Source organism: Pseudoliparis swirei, chromosome 15, assembly GCF_029220125.1.
Source record: "Pseudoliparis swirei isolate HS2019 ecotype Mariana Trench chromosome 15, NWPU_hadal_v1, whole genome shotgun sequence".
Classification (NCBI taxonomy): Eukaryota; Metazoa; Chordata; class Actinopteri; order Perciformes; family Liparidae; genus Pseudoliparis; species Pseudoliparis swirei.
In genome coordinates, this window is record NC_079402.1 from 19,830,838 (window position 1) to 19,851,697 (window position 20,860).

A 20,860-nucleotide genomic window follows, 5' to 3' on the forward strand; every position below is an offset into this window, starting at 1 on the left:
GTGTGGTGGTAGTTAGTAAATGTGTGCACACTAACAGTTCAACTAGCATGTTAGCACGCTGTCGTGAGCATTTAGCTCAAAGCGCCACGGAGCCAAAAAAACTCTTTACTTTAAATATTTTGTGTTGACGTCTCGTTTGAAGAAAGATGGGATTACCGAGACTCAAATTAAACCTTTTTAGCTCAAACAAACGAAAGAATGAACTGCAGTTTCCTCCAAAAGATTTGAGAGGAATAAACTAGATTTGACTCGTCCAAAGAAAAAATACTTTTGGTTTCGGTGTCTTCAGGGAAAAGTGTTAATTATACTTTAGCCTCATTCTTTACAGCGGTGTTATGAGATTTCAAATGTTTCAAAAGTAAATATTGATTTATAGAAAAGGTTTTGGTCATTTCAAAACTTTATGAATGTTGATTAAAATTAGAAAACATTTGAATGAATTAGAAAATAAACTAAAATCACTCGACCGAGACGCTGGACAAATCTCCGCTTAGAATTTAATTCAGAAATTCAGAAGAATCGACCGAGAATGTATTTTTACATGATGAAGAACCACTTGACAGATGTTTCTGTGTCATTGTGTCATGTTTAAAAAAACAGGAGAATGTGTAGGAAGGCAGAAGCCTCCTTCCCTCCCTTCTTTTTGACCCCATTACATGTCAAATATCTGAATAATCACACCCAAACGTTTAACATGCCAGTTCAATAACGGGAAGTCATCCAAACGTTACACGGTCGTCCTTCGGTCGATACATCTATGACAGATCCGAAATAGAGAGAAACATTGAACTATTTTCCCTTGTGGACAAAAGTAATAAAGAGTTCTATGAAAAAGTCAAACAAGTGATGGTGACGTGTTTTTTGGAGCAGGAAGACGACACTTTAAGACAGACTGAGGAGGGAACCGTGTTGGGGGCGTTTACTGGGTCATCTGGGTCTCCATGGCCTGGGCCGCCCACTCCGGAGCGACCGAGCGGATCTTTTCTAGGAGGTTGTTGACCTGGAAACACAGAGACTGGATCTGTTTGTCCCAGGTCGGAAGGGCTTCACGCGCTGCCGGAGACGAGAAGAAGAAGAGGGGAAAAAGAATTTCATATTTGGGATTTCATGAGGTTTTAACAACAAATCTACAGGTTCAAAGCCATGATGGCGCTTTATGCCATTTCTAGTCGTTCATGGGGAAACTGATGAGTATTCAATACATTACATTTACAATCATGTTACATTCATACACTGTAGACGCAGCTACAGCGAGCGACTCAGGGTTAAGTGTCTTGCTCAAGGACACATCGATTAGGGTGGGGATTGAACCACCAACCCCCCACCCCCCCGATTGAAAGACAGACCTGCTAACCACTGACCCACAGTCGCCCTATTAAAAAAAAAAATGTCTTCATAAAAAAAGTTGATTCTAGAAAAAAAGAAAAGTAATTTTAATAAATGAATGACTTAATTCAAATTGAGGACTTTAATAAAAGGTGATGACATTAGAAATTTTATTTGAAAACAATTTAAAGCCTTGAATGCAAAAAAAAAAATTTAAATAGGCATTAAGTGCAGCCCTACAATGCAAGTAGAATTTAATGGATTCTAATGGTTACTTTAAATTAAAAAATACTGGAATACTGTTGCACAAATAAACGAACGGAGAAGTTCCATCTTTGACATTTGAGAACAGCCGACGGTCAACTCACTCTCAAAGTGTACGATGCTGTCTATCTGGTCGATGAAGCCGTTCATGCGTCCTTCGGTGATCATCTGGGAAGCTATTTTCTCGGCCTAAAGACAAACAAAGCAACGAAGAAATCTCAGTAAACATCGTGGAAAATAAAAGGCTACGCAAATAATATTTGTTCAGAAAAAAGGATATTTAGTAAAAGTAGAAAAGTGTTTTAAACAAAGGTGAATAGAAATATCAGTTATAGAGCTATTACTTTATTTCCCATTAATACTGAAGAGGACTAGAATTATTCATTGCTTTAGGCATTCTTTTTTACAAGCGCGCTTTTAAAAACACGGTTTAAAAAAATTAATACATTAAAAAAATAAATGTTAAAACAAAAAAAGTTAATTTAAGTTTCTGAAAGTAATAATCTCACGACACAATACTTATGTTTTAGGGTTTACAATATTCTACAAATATTTAAAAATAAAAAAATATTTTAAAAAAGATATTCTACAATGTGTTTAAATACATCACAAATTAATATACAAATGTGAAATACATTTTACTGACAACATCTGCAGAGATTAACAGCTGGTCGACCACTGGTAAAATGTTCATTCTGTGAACAGCGGCAGCAAACTATTTAAATGTCTAGAGCTCAATATTTTTTTTTAAATTTACTTACAGTTTCATAAAGATTTTGTCAAAACGGCCAGGACATAAAAGCTAATCGTAGTGATGTCTCACCTTTGCTGGGGGGATTTCTAAAAGTGCTCCTAGCTCTTCAAACGTGATGTTGTTGTAGAGTTTGCTAGCGGAGAGGAGGTTGTGTTCGATCACAGCTCGGTCGAGGATGCTGGAGCCTGCAAGAGAAAAACACACAACGCTTACATTGCGAAGCTCACAGACCGACGGGCGGATTGAAACATACATACATCATTTGGCGTGACTTAAACTTAACCAGGATATCATTATCTCTGATGTCCGGCAGCAATTAATGTCCATAAATCAAAGGAGAAATCAAGAGGTAGAAACGTCTCATAACTCCACAACCTGCCTGATAATCATATTTGTAAGTTTTCTTCAGTATGAAAGTATAGTGATAGTTCTGTGTAGATCGAGGAGTACGTTGCAAACAGTGATTGCTAATAACCAATTTGGCATGCTTTTAATGTTTGAAATGGTTACAATGGGCTCAAAAGAGAAAACCAGCACTAGCACATGTAATTTATTACTACAGCACATTTGTTGAGCACCTGCTCTTCCAATACCTTTCATTTTTTCTGTTGTCATATTGGTATCCAATAAAGGCGATATGTTGGTGTTTCCATCTATCAGATTAGCAAAAACAGTTACGTTTTAATTTCACAATGAGCCAATTGGAGGATAGAAAAAAATAAAAACCCGGAGATCTTTTTTTAATGTACAAAGACGTCACTCCAGAGGGGATTTAACTTACAAGAGGACCGGACAGTTTACTGAAAAACAGTCAGTGGATGTAAAGAATTAGCAAAGTGCGACATACACGATTAAAGTCACAGGCGTTTGTTAAAATCCCTAAACTCTCCCCAGAGACGTAAATCAATCCCAGTCCCGATTCAAGCTTTTTCACATGCAAAATGACTGAAAATTAAAATATGAACTGTTTCCAGGTCACTGCTCAGTAACAGACCGCCGCCTACAGGCGGCCAACACAACTCACCAGATGAACCATCTGAAGTGAACTTGTTTTTTGCTCACAAACAATAAACTTCAAAAAGCTCAATCTGAGCACCTCGCTGCAAATAAAAGCAGAAACAGTCACTGACAGTATATCTGCTTTTACAATGACCGTGACTGCATAAAACATCCTCCTTATTGTGTGGTTAAATGCGACATCAGATCCAGTGAGGTACTGTAGTTGTTCTAGGCACAGCACACCGGATGGCACTCAAAAGTGATGCAGCCATCCCTGTAAATATAACAGCTATCAGTTGAAGAAGAGATGGTGGGAAAAGGAAACCCAGCCAATTGTCTCCACTCACCATCCCCTGTGGTGGCTTTCTGATGAGGCATCAGCATGGCAGCAAACTCCTGCAGCTGGTTTCCTCTGATAATACGGTCCAGGTACATCTTCTCCAGAATACCGTAGGCAGCCAGTTGCTGACAGCGCTCATCCTTAAAGAGAGTGGCCAACATACGGGAACGCTGCTGGCCTAAAAGAAAGAAGAAAAAACAGTTTTTGGGTCTGAGACATAACGTTTGTAACTTAGACAATCTTTGAAAATGTGGACCTCAGCACATTTGTCTTGGTGGTACCTGCAGACGCCAGTATGGTGCAGTTTAGGGCATGTTTCAGTGCCTCCAGACGTTCAGTCTCATGGACAATAGACTTATAAGACAGCTCGTTGTATCTTTGTGCGGCCTCAATGAACTTCCTCCTGAAGTCGAGGACTCTGGCATAGCACACCTGAGAAGTAAATCGGCATTAAACGCTGATCAAAGCAACTACATACATTGTTTATGACAAAGTCCCTACAACTTTTAACTTAAGCACAAGGTAACCGCAACGCAGGTATAATCAGTGTACCTTGTAGTGTATCTGCAGCTGTTCATTAGAGGACTCATTCTGAAGCAAAGAGGCTCTGTTTATATATGCCTCCGCCTGCACTGGGTCATCATCCTCCAAGTAGAGACGGGCAATTTTCAGGTATGTATCCAACTTATAGTCAACATTGTATTGCCTATGGGGGAAGAAAAACAGGTACTTAGCGACCAGGACATATCACAAAAGTTCTATGTTAATAGCCATCTTACTTCTGTCCTGTTTCCAGGGGAATACCAACTAAAACCTGTGCAGCATTCCTCCAGTCGCCTTCCTTTTCATAAATGGTTGCTAAGTGCTGCCTGATTGAGGCTACCTGAGGACGATAATGATGCATTTCAATAAGAACACAGATGTTTAAGTGACGTAATAATGAACAAGAATCACCCGGTGGAGTTACAGGAGAGCGAGTGCATTCACCTGTTCCTCGAAGGAGATGACCCTGGGCTGGATCTTCTCCAACGTGAAGTGATACACGGCTTTCGCTGTGGCATCAGGCAGGCTGGGCAGATGTGTGCAAAAATCAGTGAGCAGCTGCCTCGAGATGACGAGACTGACATTTTCGTTGACCACTGGAAAGATAGAGATAATGAGTCAAGAAATTCTGTTTACATCCAAATGTTAGACGACGCTTGGAGGAATGGTGTCGGTGTAAAAGAAAACTGGCACTGCATACTTGCTTCAACAAATGCCCTCAAGGAATCCATCTGCTCTGCATCTGTAAACTGAATGGCCCTCTCCAGAATTTGTCGATATCTAGAAAATATGTTACAGGTTAGAAACTAGACTGTTTAGAGGAGGTCAATGCAACCGACACAGGGTTCTTACACATTTTGACCGATGGATTTCCAGGACTTTAAACCAAATTTCCACGACCAAACTGAAATCTCAGTATAAACATGAAGAATTTAGAAAACGTTGCGTATCGAGAGCGTACGCCGGCTTATATTTTGAGCGTCTTTCTTTTAAAAAATATATTAATTATTTCAAACTCGGCGTAAATGTACATGCGATTATAACACATTTCCATGACTTTTCCAAAACTTTGATGATTTAAGTTTTTTCCATGACTTTTCCATTTTGACGTTTAGCTATCGGGCAATAAAAACATCTCTTCGTATCAAGCCCAAGTTATTTCTGAGTTCTTAGAAAGAACTCAACACACACACACCAGGGTTCTTACACATTTTGACCGATGGATTTCCAGGACTTTTTCATGACTTTTCCAGGACTTTAAACCAAATGTCCATGACCAAACTGAAATCTCGGTATAAACGTGAAAAATGTAGAAAATTTGGCGTATTGAGAGCGTACGCCGGCTTATATTTTGAGCGTCTTTCTTGAAAAAATATATTAATTATTTCAAACTCGGCGTAAATGAACATGCGATTATAACACATTTCCATGACTTTTCCAAAACTTTGATGATTTAAGTTTTTTCCATGTCTTTTCCAGGTCTGGAAATGACCATTTTAAAATTCCATGACTTTTCCAGGTTTTCCGTGACCGTACGAACCCTGCTGATAAATAAAACATGGAACAGATTGAGATTGTAACAATTGTATATATTTTGTATATAGTCACACAAGTCGAAAATATATGAATGTTAAGCTTTAAAGTACGTTATTCACATGGGAATACAAATGGATATGTAAACAACAAACAATACTGTCAAGCAGAAGTTTGGAGCATGTGTTCAGTTCTTCTCAGCCAGTAATCTAGCTCGTAAACAGTCGCTGCTGGACGTTAATATGAGTAAATATAACAGTGACTTCAGTGTTACCACTCGCCACTTTTAAGTCCCATGAACGTGAAGTCACATACTAAATGACAACCTGTCAAATAAAGTGTTTTGACAGACGGATACACAGTTAACGGTCACCTAGCTCGCCGAGTGTTCGGCTAATGTAGCTGGACAGCTAACGTTAGCTTAGCTCGGTCGGTCGCTTGCTTTCTAAACGTGGAAATATGTCAACTATTACTCGGTTATGTGCGTCTTTATAACCGGCGATACGTACTTGGCAGCGAGATCTTTGTGAGATCCAGTTGAATTGATTAGCTGCGCGAGCTCCTGCCTCACGTCGGTCGCCATTGTTGCAGAGACGAAGAACCAACGACAGCGGCTCCGTTTGCCAAGAGCGGATCGAGACTTCCGGTCTGTGGCGGAAGTGCGACTTCTGGTCCTCCAAACGACATCGGACTACCAACAGGTCCTGCATACAACATCTTACTTAATTAATAGTACAAATACTTGAAGTACAACAAACAATGTGAATCATGTCATTAAAGGAAATACTCAACAAGTACTGACAAATATGTCAAAAGTGGACATTAGTCAATGTAATTAGTTACTTTCCACCATGGGGGGCCTTTGTTTTAGAGGGGCCTGATAGCCAAATCTGACTTCAATACTTTGATTATTGTTGAAGAAAATCGTTCATGGGGCTGCAGCTGATTCTTGTAGGCGGTCATGTCACTTGATACTTAAAGGTAATAATAGTACAAGGAATGTATACACACATGTGTGTGTGTGTTTGAACACAGCCAAAAGCTTGAGGGGATCTGGAAGCCACTGAGATAGTCATTCTTTATTTAGTTGGTTTCGTACATTTGGATTCTTTATGTATTTGAAGGCCAGGCAACACATTCAATCGTGATATTATTATTCTTCAACATGTCCTCAATTGATTAGTGATGTGTGGTAAAGTTGGGGAAGATAAACTGTCAGGGGGTCAGCTGACAACTGTGCATGCATATGGTCCCTTTCCTGTGACCTGTTGATGCTTTTGGCTCTAATACCATTATAGCTAAGTACAGTCTTTGATATATAATCATATGCAACTGGGAGTGTTGGGAATGCAGACTCGGAACGCATCTTATTATTAGCTTTTGTTTTGTTGTACATTTTCACATTTACTACTTTTTAATGATATATTATACTATTGCACTGTGTATTTGTATGCACCTATTTAAATCCCTGGCATGTGTAACGTACTAAGCAATAAACAGTTTGATTTTTGATTTCTTTGTTTTTTTGCAGGTCAGTGCTCTAGAGTCTAGAGATGTATTGATGTAACATTCATATCGACAACAACTCAGAAATAACATAACAACAAAACGCATATAAGACTGATCTATCCATCTATCTATCTATCTATCCATCTACCTATCTATCCATCTATCTACCTATCTACCTATCTATCTATCTATCCATCTACCTATCTATCCATCTATCTACCTATCTATCTGTCTATCTACCTATCTACCTATCTACCTATCTATATATCTATCTATCGATCAATCAATCAATACAATATTGTCGATAAACGTGTACTGCACCTTTTAGAGTTACGTCGCAGTTACGTGGCACGCAGAGGGCGTGGCCTAATCGTGAAATGTCAGGGAGGAATGGCGCTCGGCGCGGTATTTTGAACAATCGCCCTTTTCCTTTTCCTCGTTTTATCTGGAATCGTTGCCCAGCGTGAAAAAAACCTCCGGGTAAGCGGGACTACTTGTTGACCGATCCCGCGGTTTTCTCCGCACTGCGTCCGGCTGAAAGGCCGCACACTTTTTTTTTTTTTTACCCAGTGTGTTAAATGTGGAGGTATAATGTTGTGCTAGCTAGCTCGGGTTAGCGAGCTCAGCAAGTTTGCTAGTCCAGTTGTCTCGTAATGAGGAGGATAACGCGGGTTAGACGGGAGCCAAGAGGACAGGATTGCTGCCGAATCTCTGGTACTGATTTATCACATTATTATGCGTGCTGACAGAAAGTTCGTCGTGTGTTAACAGACGATGTAAAGACATATGGTTCTAAATTCAGATTAACGCTATTGAGAGTTGTTTTAATGGTCTTTTCCCCCCTTCTGTGCTGTCAAAACATCACGAGAGCACGAGTTGACGTCAGCTGCTGGTGCTTTTTTAAAATGTGTTTCCATATCACTGAGCCTCGTATTGAATATTTAGAAACGGATCCTGTTAAGTTTTATTTCGACTTGGTCTAAAAAAAAAAAACATGCATTCAATGTATAACTGGTTTAGGCTCTGCTAACTTGACCAGCGTTCCCATAAAACATAGGCTGCACGCGCCGATTAGTTGCATATATTAATGCAATTGTGTAAAATGCATTGTTGGCGCTAAAATGTTTAAATCCAGATCGATGTCTCAGTTGACAGGAGGAATTATTGAACCCTAGCATTGTTTACGTTGTCAGTCTGCTTCAAGAGTTTGTTACTCGCTTGCAGCCCACCGGTGCCATCAAGTGTTTCCTTTAGCGCCCGTGTGTGCCAGCTCTGCTGCTTTGTTGTGTGTGTGTTTGTGTTGCTTAACGCGAGTGATACACATGAACAGTCAGTGTTCAGGGTTAGCTGGAGAGCTAACAGAGTTGATGACGAGGTAAAAATGGCGGATCTTTCGAAATCCAACCCCGGCCTGAAATAGTAACGCAGCCAGCGGACAGACTGTTTTATTATCTCTCTCTCTCCCAATTTGAGCCAACTGGGATCACTTCTGGTTTTGTGTAAAAAAAAGAAAAAGAAAACAACTGTTTATTTTGTGTGTGTGTGTGTGTGGATTAATGTTGAGCAGCAGGACAAAGATGATCGCTGACCTATATGTCAGACTGTGGCTGGACATTGTGAAACTCATTGATTTAATATCACGTGATTACTGATCATTAATATACAGGCACCTGCATAAAGTTGTAAAAAGTGCATACAGCTTTAACTGCCTTGTTTGTTTATTTATTTTTCCTGCAAAGTCCTTTGCAATAGCCAGTTATTCATATGTATGTAGAGCAACAATACACCACGCATACATAGGGTTGTTTTTAATTGTAAATCTTGTTTAATTCAATTAAATGCATTAACTTTATTTCAAATAAACACATTGTCAATGTGCATCAAGCACCACGATCTATTTAGTGCAGTAAATGCATATGTCTCCCAAATCGGTTTAAAATAAGTGCATTTAAATTATTACAAATAATGATAATATTTATTAAAGTCAAAGTCGTCTTTATTCTCAATTTTCCATTTTTGGAAACATACAGAAGGTCGAAAGTATGTTTATAGGCATGTGATTTAAAGCTTCCAATGTATTTCGCAACAATTAAGTGAAAAAAAGATGATCTTATATTGCTCTTTTGTGATTTAACAGAGAGCTGAGACTTTGCAAGCATGGACGTGGTGTCGCCAGAGCTCAACAGCCTCCTTCCTGATGAGATCATGGACACTGAGGCCATAGAGGACATCCCTCGATCCCAACCAGACGTCCAGTCGGTGCCCAGCGATGACGCACCGGTTCCGATGGAAACGGATACGCCCGTGGCTTCGGAACATTTGAGCCTCTGTTCAAATGCCCATTCGGCAGAACACACCAAGGCCCTCGCCACCGTCACGGCACTCGGCATCGGCTCCGGAAGTCAGCTTCCCGCCTCAATTTCCAGCACTTTGCCATCCCTTCTCACCCTCAAACCAGCCGTGGCTGCCTCCATAGCCACGACCAAAACTACGGACAGTTTGAGCGGGTCTAGTTTCTCGACGGGCGGGTTACAGAGGCTCACGGCTCCGTTCACCATCTCTGCCGCGAACCACCAGTTCATTCTCAACAAGGTGGCCTCATCTCAAGCCACGGAAGCGGCGAAGTCTGCAGGCATCTCGCCCCAGATCATCAAGCAGGAAGGACAAAAACTTTTGGTCACAACCATAGGAAAGTCGGGGCAGCCGATAGTGTTGCAGTTGCCGCACGCGGGAGGCAAGCCGGGCATTTCACAGACATTCGGAGAAAACAAATGTCAAGCGCAGCAGTTTAAAGTGGTGACGATCGGTGGGAGGTCGGAGCTGAAGCCGATGGTGGTGGGTGCTGGGAACCAGTTGACGACAATACAGGCCCAGCAGTTGAAGACCGTACAGGTGACATTGACTGTTTTGTATTATTGTGCAACATTTAAACATATAATGTTGGAAGCGTGTGATAACCTGCGACATATTAGTGTTAAATTAAACACATTTCTAAAACAACTTTTATTTTTGCTTGCTGTTAACAAACTTTTCTTTATAAAAACACAACTGGCTTTAATAGATGTGATTTCCATCCAGTGGCCTGTCCATCAAGTATATTTTGATATCTGATGGTTGAATCCATGCAGCTCTGCTGAGTCAGCGCTCCTGCTGGTATCGGCAGATCGGAAAGACAAATACAGCGCTTTAGTTACACCTGGGTTTCTATTTAAAGCACAGTTTGGTGTTTGTAGAAGAGATGAATGAGTATATTAATAATCATAAAGTACTGTGTAACCTCACTGACCAAACGAGTAAACAATCAAAAAACTTTCAATTTATTTCTCATCATGGCGTTGTGGCTCGATGACATGTGGAGTTTTTCAGAAGAGGATGACATGGGGAACACAAAATGCTCCATAGAGCGATACACGTGCACAAAGCTGTATTATTGGTAAACAGGAGCTGGCGGAGTTTATTAAACTCGGCAATCTAAATAATTGAGTAATACTTGAGTCTTTAAATTAAGTTCTTCAATGTAGGACATTGTTTCATTTGTTTATTTTATAATGGATAGATTAGTAGATATTGTAAAAGACATATTTATGTTAAAATATACATGAACATAATTCGTTATGTCGGGTATCAGTTTGCCCTCTTATGGACAAAAAATGATTTTTTTTTTAAAGAAATAGTCTATCAGCAATTTTCCTTTTTAAAATTAAGCGCTGGTGCTGAAATGGTTATAAATGTACATAAACATTAATTAATATCTCTACAGATTGCTACGAAAACTCCAGTATCCTCCGCTGCACCAATCAAGTTTATCATCACAAAAACTATTAACAACAAAGGTCTATGTCCTCAGACGTCGGTGTCTCCTGTTATCGCGGGTGAGTTTGTTTGCATTATTGTTGTGTGATTATTGGATGCTGACAGCAGCGTAGAAGCTTTTAACCTTTTTAAATTCCATTTCGGCTGCAATTTCGCCAATATTTCCTCAAATCTCGTGCCATGTGTTTGCAGGTCGGGTCCTGACGCAGACTCCCTCGAGGACCATCACTCTGTCTGAGCCCCACAACTCTAACTTACAATGTATCTCCGGCAAAAAGATTGCCATTTCACCCCTTAAGACTCCCAGTAAGGTAAATCCATCAGATCCGAGAACGAGAATTACAAACGGTTAATTGTCGAGTGCGTTTCCACGAACACAAAACCTGGCTTAGTGATCAGTGCGAGACAATAAACTTAATTGAAAAAATAATTATGTTATTAATGTAAAAAAGCCTTTCTCTTGTGTTGGCGAAGTTTTTAACACTTTCAGTTTAATTAAACATTGAGAACATGCAGGTGCCTAGAAAAACCATCGACGCAGGTTTGTTTGTAACCTTTTGACTTGTTGAAGCAATAACCTCAACAACGTCCCATTAAAGAGTCAGTCATGTGCATTCTGGATTCATTACAAATCAACAAATACAAGCCTTTTATTTAATATTGCTGATTATTTTATTAAGAAAACTCTAAAATTATCTCATAAAATTTTAATATTTCCTCAGACCAAGTAAAAAGATTTATAACAGCTGAGTGTTTGTCAGGTGTTTAGTTAATTAGACAATTCAAGTGATTTGTTTAATACCCTACTAGTATACTTTTTCATGATATTCTAATATTTAGAGATAGGATATTTGAGTTTTCTTGTAAGTAATAACAATCATCAATAATAAATAATAAAGGCTTGCAATATTTATTGATTTGTAATGAATAAAGAATGCATATAAATATTATATATATATATAAAAAAATAAAGAACTATATATATATTCTAATTTTCTGAGACAGTCCTGTATGTTTATTTATATATAATGTTTATTTATTCATCTATGTTTATTTATATATATATATATTTATAATATAACACGATTGTAATGCTCCATTTTTATATATTTATTTATTAACGATTGTAATGCTCGAGTAGTTTAAGTCTTTATTTTATACATGCGATTAGTATGCTGTTGATTAACATTTTATTTGCTCCTGGCTGTACAATAAGCCACCATAAACTTTTAAAGTATAAAAGGCCTAGTCCTGCAAAAATACCTATAGTATGATGGCAGATTAATTTTTTTATGCTGTGATTTTTGGTCGCGTCGCCCAGCACTACCTCCAGCTTCTCAACGCCCTAGTTTAAGCTGTTTTGTGAGTGTTTTTTCATGTACCTCTCAGTGGTCAGACGGATCTCCCCTTGTCCGTCTCTGCCAGGTGACGGTGGTGTCCGTGGCTTCCCCGACCTCCAACGCCTCGCACAAGTCGCTGACGGTCAACGTAGCACTTGGCCAGCAGATCCTCACAGTCCAGCAGTCCACATCTGCATCTCCAGTCAAGCTGACCACCAGCCACCCCACCACACAGGTACGACCAGGGCCGGTCACCGTTTATTGTGCGCTGGAGTGTGTAACCGATGACGGGGAGGTGCGTGCCGATACCGTTGGACGACTTATTTGGTGAACTAATTGGTGATTCCTCTTCTTATTTTTCATCATCTATCAATTCTTTTCTTCAAATCGTTTTGTTTATTTCAATATTTTTTTAAATCAAAATATGAGTAAAACATAGACATTTTACGATTAAATAAAAGCAGCAAATCCTCTCTCCCAACACTGCGATCACACCAAAAGTGTTTCAAATATCACACTTTTCCACTCGTGAGTTTATTCGCCCACTGTTTGTGGTTTATTTACTTCATTTGCACTTTAGAGGGGGCGTGGCTTATCTTATCTTGAACCGTTGTCGTTTCCGCCATCCACCACGGAAGAAATAACCACTATTTCTGCTTTATACTTGTTGTGGACATCCCACAAACGTGGGCTCACACAGCTCGGTGACTTTCACCGACTATTTATGAATGACTGCCGTTGGACGTCAATATTTCCTTCATTCGCATCCATTACGTGTCCGTGCATCGACTTTTCGTGAGATCTACTCGCGTGAAAAATTCTCACCGCTTTTGGTGTGAACGCAGCTTTAGCGTCTGGATCCAGAGAATATTTGGCTTGCCGTTTGTTTTAAAAGAGACGGAAGTGATTTAATCATTAATCCATCTATTTATGGATTTATTGACTTCTAAGTTTACTCTGTGGGTCAGCCGTAGATAATGGTTAATGGATTTAACGATACAGTTCGCACATGACGGCGGCACGATCGAGAGTTCACGTGAAAAAATCGGCAAAATAATCTGTTTGTTTGTCGCCTTGAATTAGATTTAACTGATCAAACGGGCGTCCTCTTTACGTGCGTTACATCGTGCTCTGAAGTTGCCTCGCTACCGAGAAGAGAGCGCATCTTGTTTACAGAGCATAATTTATATGGTGTGCAATCCAACGCTGGTCTTCATGAGGTTCCTCATTGCGTGAAAAATGGACGTCGTTGCTCTCGTCCTTATCTCGTTATTATGAAAGAACATTGTGGAACAATTTCTTGTTCGTGACTTTGTGAAAGTTCTCTGACATGCTGAGATTTAACTCAAATGTACTTTCATATAAAGTTTCTGTCACTTCGACTTAAAACCTCCGTCAATCATTTCTCAGAACATTAAACCCATGCAGTCTGTGACCATGGGGGGGGTCGGCGGCTCCCAGTTCAAGACCATCATCCCGCTGGCCAGCCAGCCCAACGTGCAGCAGATCCAGGTCCCGGGCAGCAGGTTCCACTACGTCCGCCTCGTCACGGCGACGACGGCGAGCGGCTCGGGGCACCTCGGCGTTCCCAGCACCAGCTCCATACAGACAGGTGACCCCTTTTTTTCATGGTTTCCACGGTAACGACAGGTGGATTGGAAGCTTTTTCAGCTGCAACGTAACTCTTCTCGATGTCACATAGCCAAACCCATGGTGGTCAGTACCGGAGCGGTCAGGATGTCCGTGCCCATCGTCCCAGCACAGACCATCAAGCAGGTAACGGCTGGTTTTTCATCATTGATCCATGTTATGTTTTTACGCCCGACTCGGCTAGCAATCTGAATAGTTTCTATAATAAATATCGATGCTTGTCTTTCACGTGTTGTCCGATGTGTCCTGAGCTGCGTTCATGGCTTGTATCTCCTGCAGATGGTGACGAAGCCCTTGACGTCGGCCACGGTGATGACCACCACCCAGACTCAGCAGCGGCTCATCATGCCCGCCACGCCGCTACCGCAGATCCAGCCCAACTTCACCAACCTCCCCCCTGGCACCGTTCTGGCTCCAGCTCCAGGAGGAGGGAACGTGGGCTACGCAGTCGTGCCGGCACAATACGTCACACAGGTGAGTAGGAATGCCCCCCCCCCTCCCCATCTGGGTCGAAACGAGACCGGTTCTAAAGTAACCGTAAAGTTTGTAATGTTAGTGGTTCTGTTACCAGCACTTTAGAGATTACAGAGTGAGATGTCCTCGTTTCTCTGTCTCTTTGTGCTTTATTCTGAGACGCACACACACACACACACGCACACGCACACGCACACACACACACACTCTCTCTCACGATGGCAGAGAGGAAACAAAGATCCAAAGTGAAGCTACGTTTGACTGAAAAGTAGATGCTGAGAACAACAAGCAGATCGTCAATCCGTGACGTCGTCACAAGATGAGGGAGAATCATCGAGATCATTGATGATTTTTTATGAACTTTGAACTTTTTGAGTTGCTGTTTGAGAATAACAATGTTGCATCTTTTCTTCATTCCTTTCTCTCCTGTAGCTCCAGCAGACGCCATTCGTGACGCTCGCCAGCAGCTCTGGCTTCCCTGCGTCCACCGGCATCCAGACTCAGGCCAGATTGCCACTCAATGGGTAATGAAGGCAGTTCGTATGTCACTGACCAACCTAGTCGTTTGTCTATTAAACATTATTTTTTAATGAAAGAAAACGATTCTTTGCTTACTTGGAAAATGGGCATGATATATTCAACAGTCTGTATTTGCCAAAACTAATACGACACTAAAGTTTCTCTTAGTAAATGTTGCATTTACCTGTAATGCAAATAATTAAAGGACCTTTTAACTGGTTATAAAACATATCACCTCTATGTGACCTACGTGAGAGGAGATTGGCTTCTCTTGATGCTCGTCATCGGGTCCGATTCCCTGTGACATTGGGCAAAGTAATTTATGATGCGACAGAGTGGGACATACTGTCCGACCCTCGGGTAGTAAAGACCCCGCTGCAGTAAAATGAAAGGTTTTCTAAAAGGGAGTGTGGCAGCTGCAGAGCTTTACTTGTGGAAACACTACCGCTCTTGTCCACAGGGGTCGCCAAAACTAACACAAATTAAATTGAAAGTTCCTTGTGCTTTAATAAGGTACCCATTCTTTACACATGCCCCTCCACCTCTTTTCTCTCCCTCCACCTTCCTTGTCTCCCTCTGAAAATGTAAAGCTCATGAAAATCCCACTTAAAATAAATATATAATAATATGATAAACAAAAGAGTATGCCGTTTAAAAAAAAAAAAAAGTAGAACTTTTATGCAAAGTGATTGGTTGAACATGTTTTATTTATTTTAATCCAAATTATGTATTCATTGGCTCGCAGCTTGTCACCAGCCGAAACGACCTCAAGACCGAGGAAACCGTGCAACTGCACTAAGTCACAGTGCCTCAAGCTGTAAGTAGGATTTAGACCCGTTGACCTTCTTGCTGGTTTTTACATGTATTTCTATGTCAGTCCATCTCTGTTTGTGTTTGAGGAGCACCGGCTTGTGTTTTTCTTCCCTTAGATACTGCGACTGCTTTGCAAACGGAGAGTTCTGCAATAATTGTAACTGCAACAACTGCTTCAATAACCTGGAACACGAAACGGAGCGTCTCAAAGCTATCAAGGTGAGGTCGGAGGCGTTTGTGGAACGGGTCGTTCGCGTTTGTGTCCCTGTAACACGGATGAGTCACAGGTGGAAATGGCATTTTTCTTTTCTTTTTCTGCACAGACGTGTCTGGACCGAAACCCAGAGGCCTTCAAACCCAAAATTGGTAAAGGCAAAGAGGGAGAGTCGGACCGTCGACACAGCAAAGGCTGCAACTGCAAACGGTCGGGCTGCCTGAAGAACTACTGCGAGTGTTACGAGGTGAGTTCTCACTCACGGCTTTGTAGTTTTCAAAAAATATATATATATATTCATTTTGATTTTACAAATTAACAAGACAGGACTTTGAGGATACAATAGAAAAGGAAAGGAGAAATAAAATGGTAAAGAACAACAACAAAACAGACAAAAAATAAATTACAAAAATTAAAAAACCACAGCAAATAATCCATTAGCACATCACCAGTCTGACATAAGTACTATGGTTCTGTCATAGCTACCAGTGTTTTAAATTCCAACCCGGAGGGGTCCACCATGTCTGAGACCGGTTTCCATATCTTGACAAACTCCTTGACATTGTCATAGAGGCTGTGGGTCTCTGTGTTGTTTTTTTACCGTTATTTACACGTGTGATTTTCCTTTCCTTTCCCCCTCCGCAGGCGAAGATCATGTGCTCGTCCATCTGCAAGTGCATCGGCTGCAAGAACTTTGAGGAGAGCCCTGAGAGGAAGACGCTGATGCACTTGGCCGACGCGGCGGAGGTGAGGGTGCTGCAGCAGACCGCCGCCAAGACCAAGCTGTCGTCGCAGATCTCAGACCTGCTCATGAGGACGACGCCGGTCATCTCGAACGGAGGCGGGAGGTACCGTGACGCTTCCCTCTACAACACGAGTTGCACTTGAGGTCGAATCATTTGCATTATTATAAGGAGGATACATTTAAGTTAATCTGCTGATTAGTTTGTGTTGGTCTCTGTGTAGTCGCCGTATTTATGGGCTCCAGCAGTGATGGAAGCCTAACGCCCTGGCGAACGCGCTCATATTCAGCACTTTTCCAGCACAATGCTACGACAAATACGACGAATTTGTCGACTCGGACACAAAGCCTGTCCGTCTACGTCCGAGCAGCTCAAACACGGTCTCCGAAAAGTCGGCGCAGAGTTTGAAAGAAAGACAAAAGTAACGGATATATAAAACCGTGATATTTTTTATGGTTTACTAATGTTTAGTGGACGTGTTTGTGCGTGACACACCAGGCAAATAAGTTATACTTTTAGTATCTAGCAATAGCAAAATAGACTTATCGCCTATTTTTTGCAGATTTTCCTGTGTTTGGAAGAAAAAAATGCAAATATGCACTATTTTTGGTGGAAGAAGTTTATTTATCCTAATAATAATATAATAATTATAGCCAGGGTGTAACGTTAACTTTTAAAACTTTCCATCAGCTTTTGGTTGCAACGTTTAGTCACTTTATATTTTAAGTAGTAGTAGTTACTATGCAGTTATATGTCAGTTTAATAATGCCAACATGACTTTACCCTCCTGTTACCTTAGGGTCAATTTGACCCCATTCAATGTTTAACGTCGGTGTTCTTTGGGGTCAATTTGACCCCAGGCTGTTTTTCACTGTCAAACATATAAGAAATATCAACTTTTTTATATATTTAAAGGGCTATTTAGGTAGTCAACAAACAAACATAAAGTACCTCACACTTAAACTTGGAAAACAATATTAATTCTAATAATTTTCTGGAGGTTTTAATTGCTGGGGTAAACTTGACCCCAAGGGTAAAATATAAAGGTAACAGGAGGGTTAAACATTGAATGGGGTCAAATTGACCCTAAGGCAACAGGAGGGTTAAAAGAAAAAAAGTTATTTTGTAGAATGCGTTATCTATTATTTCACCGAATTTTAATCTTAAGTGTCATCAGTCAACATTTCGTTGTATACAAAACCCCAGCTGTTGTGTTCCTCACAGCTGAATCGGACTTGATAAGTCCTTGTTTCATGAATATGAGTTTACAGTTGATTACAATTCCTCCTGGGCTTTATGGCTTTTTGCCCGTTTCACTTTGTATTTGCACGCCCTCTTGTGTTTGGAAGAATAATTCCCGTCGATCCCAAACAGCCGAGAACATGAAGGGTGGTGTGTTTTCTGTCTGAACGCCCTCGCTCTGCTCCGCCCGCAGGTTGCCGTACACGTTCGTGACGAAGGAGGTGCTGGAGGCGACGTGCGAGTGCCTGATGGAGCAGGCCAAGAAGGCGGAGCAGGCTCACCAGCCTCAGGTGGAGGCGGAGCGGATGATCCTGGAGGAGTTCGGACACTGCCTCATGAGGATAATCAGCTCCGCGGGGAAAGCCAAAGCCGACTGCGCCTCCATCAACTGCTAAGTCGGGCACTCTGGCAATCTCCACCCTCTGACTTAACCTCCCTGCTGCGTGGGAGGGGGGCGGTGGGGGCCGGGAGGCAACGGATCCCTCTCCGTCTCCGACCCCCGGGGTCTCTCTCCTGCAGGGAAACGGGTCGTCCCTCTTCATGAAAAGGTGGAACAATGGCCTGAAAGTAGATTCCCCCCTCGCCTGAGGCCAGCTGGAATAACAAACACGGAACGGACGTTTGCAAACGGACAAATGGACAGAGCTCCCCGCCTCTGACGGACCCTCGATCACCTGGCTGTGACGGACAGAACCGACTGAACAAGGTAGCGCAGGGATTCCTTCGCTTCTATTTCCCCCACAGGGCTCTTATCAAATCTGTTTGTGTTCTTTTATTTTATTCTTTTTTCCCCCTTACACGTCTGTAATTTCCATGTCATGATTTGTGCTTGCAGTAGACAAACGGTATCTTTTGATATTTATTTTTGACACGTATAAATGTGTGGCTTATAGTGCTGCGAACTGATAATTATTAACCGAGGCTAGGTGACGTTTCTTTCAATGAAAAGGAGGAGAAAAACAAACGCACACACAGCACTGCTCACAATAGCTTGAAGATGGCTGGATCGGTGGAGGTACGCATTTCTTCTGGTGCTGCTTTCTGTTACGTGTGCGATTTTTTTTTTTTTTTTTTTTTTTTGAACGCAATGAATGGAAAAAACAATGATGCCCCCGGGGGCAGACAAGGGAGATGACTTCTGTTTTTGACGTTTCACAGCCAGGAAAAGCAAAGCGGTCCATTTATGACGCTTTCTTTTGCATGTGTGACGGTCTCTGTGTTGTGTTTGGTGCCACTACACAACAACAACAACAGAACTGCTTGTCAGAACGTGGAGCAGCTCACTTTTCTGATTTGGTGGGGGGGGGGAGCAATTATGTCTGGGGTGCAACACCATGAATGTCTTCCAGGTGAGAGAATTCGCCACCGTAAATCTCCAAATTCTAAAACAATGTTGTGTCTGCGGCTCTTCACTTAGTGTGGCCCTTCACAAGAAATATATAAACACTTGATTTCTGACGTTGTCGGACCAATCGTACAGCAAAAGAAAAAAATCTTACTGGGAAATGTAAAAAATCCCTAAAACCTTTTTTCTCAATTAGCCTTCTTGCTGAAGGTAAACTGGTCCTACATGAACAGTTTGTTATTTAAAGTCTTCAATGGGGAAATTTGGAATAAAACAATCTTGAGCTTTGTTGCATATTAATTAGTGAAGAGTGAAAAAAGTTGCTGGTTAAATATTCTAAAATTTGATGCAGAGCTGCTTATTGCAGTCATATCTAATTGTATCTAAAAAATAAAAACAAGCTTGTCTATTGCATCATCCCAGGTTTCATTAAATTATAGCGTCATTTTTTACTATTTTACTTCTAACCAGTGAGAAGGAGAGACGCTTAGACAAAACAAACACGTCGTCATGTGACTGAAACTGTTGAAGCTTTAGCAAAGAACGGTGAGTTCACTTTTCCTCAACGCAAGAGGCTGATTGAGAACATCAGTGTTTGGGATTTTTTTAATTAAGATTTACAAGTTCATGTTCAAGTTATTATTTGCATCTGTGCTATTCCTTCTATGAAGTGTCGTAATATCGGCTGTGTGAAATGTCTGTTCAGAGTCGGGTTTTCGCTGAAATTCACGAGCATCTGGGTGGGAACCAGTGTGACTCCAAAAATGTCAAAGTATGCTAAACAATACAGAGAGAAAGGTGCATTCTGAGTCGGACAACATTATTTTTCTTTCTATCTGTAAACGTCACATGAAGGTTGGTTTGCTCTGTTGGAGACAAACAATGTTAATTCTAATTAAATTTTACTGGAATATGTATTAAAAAAATAATGACATAAAAGAGACAATTACCCCACTTATTCCAGTTTTGTTGTAAGCGTGTAATGTTCACCCACTTAGTTGATTTTTGTTTACACTAATTAATTTATATTGTCTGCTCCTGCTAGTTCATCAATTGATATAAACCAACCTTGCCTCCTCTTCAGCAAGACGTTTACTAACCACACGAGTGTCGGCTGAACAGTTTCACTTGCCCTCCTGACTTTGGAACAGTAATTAAACTATAGCCTTGTTTTAAGCTGAACATGTGTCCGTTTTTCTTTTTACTGTAATGAAATGCCTATATTTATTATTATATATATTTATATTTTCTATATAATTATATTTATATATATATTGTATTTATTTATATTGTATGTATTTATATAATGTGTGTATATATATATGTTATATTATTAATATATTTGTATATATTTATAATATATTATATGCTATGTATTTATATAATATATCTATTATATTCATATTGTATTTATATAATATATGTATATTGTATGTATT

General features: G+C 40.7%; 2 protein-coding genes across 5 annotated transcripts; one reads left to right on the plus strand and one right to left on the minus strand.

The window, feature by feature from the left end:
• Nucleotides 1-479: 479 nt before the first annotated feature.
• On the minus strand, nt 480-6,376 carry cops4 (COP9 constitutive photomorphogenic homolog subunit 4 (Arabidopsis)). 3 transcript variants are annotated; one of them, XM_056433046.1, is made up of 11 exons: nt 6,269-6,376; nt 4,927-5,006; nt 4,671-4,822; nt 4,463-4,566; nt 4,236-4,389; nt 3,965-4,115; nt 3,691-3,861; nt 2,938-2,997; nt 2,414-2,529; nt 1,695-1,779; nt 480-1,053 (listed from the first exon to the last, which is right to left on the minus strand). In XM_056433046.1, exons 1-11 carry the CDS (start codon nt 6,340-6,342, stop codon nt 920-922), a joined length of 1,281 nt encoding a protein of 426 aa, XP_056289021.1. In that variant the 5' UTR covers nt 6,343-6,376; the 3' UTR covers nt 480-919. The 3 variants fall into 3 exon arrangements, with proteins under 3 accessions (XP_056289021.1, XP_056289022.1, XP_056289023.1); XM_056433047.1 differs by lacking the exon at nt 2,938-2,997; XM_056433048.1 differs by lacking the exon at nt 6,269-6,376 and having other exon boundaries at nt 4,931-5,006.
• Nucleotides 6,377-7,659: 1,283 nt separating this feature from the next.
• Nucleotides 7,660-20,603, plus strand: lin54 (lin-54 DREAM MuvB core complex component). 2 transcript variants are annotated; one of them, XM_056433235.1, is made up of 14 exons: nt 7,660-7,748; nt 9,406-10,160; nt 11,029-11,140; nt 11,274-11,392; nt 12,507-12,656; nt 13,832-14,033; nt 14,124-14,197; nt 14,351-14,545; nt 14,978-15,069; nt 15,810-15,881; nt 15,994-16,096; nt 16,201-16,338; nt 16,737-16,939; nt 18,270-20,603. In XM_056433235.1, the coding sequence occupies exons 2-14, from the start codon at nt 9,426-9,428 to the stop codon at nt 18,469-18,471; spliced, it is 2,397 nt and encodes a 798-aa protein (XP_056289210.1). In that variant the 5' UTR covers nt 7,660-7,748; nt 9,406-9,425; the 3' UTR covers nt 18,472-20,603. The 2 variants fall into 2 exon arrangements, with proteins under 2 accessions (XP_056289210.1, XP_056289209.1); XM_056433234.1 differs by having other exon boundaries at nt 7,661-7,982.
• Nucleotides 20,604-20,860: the final 257 nt, after the last annotated feature.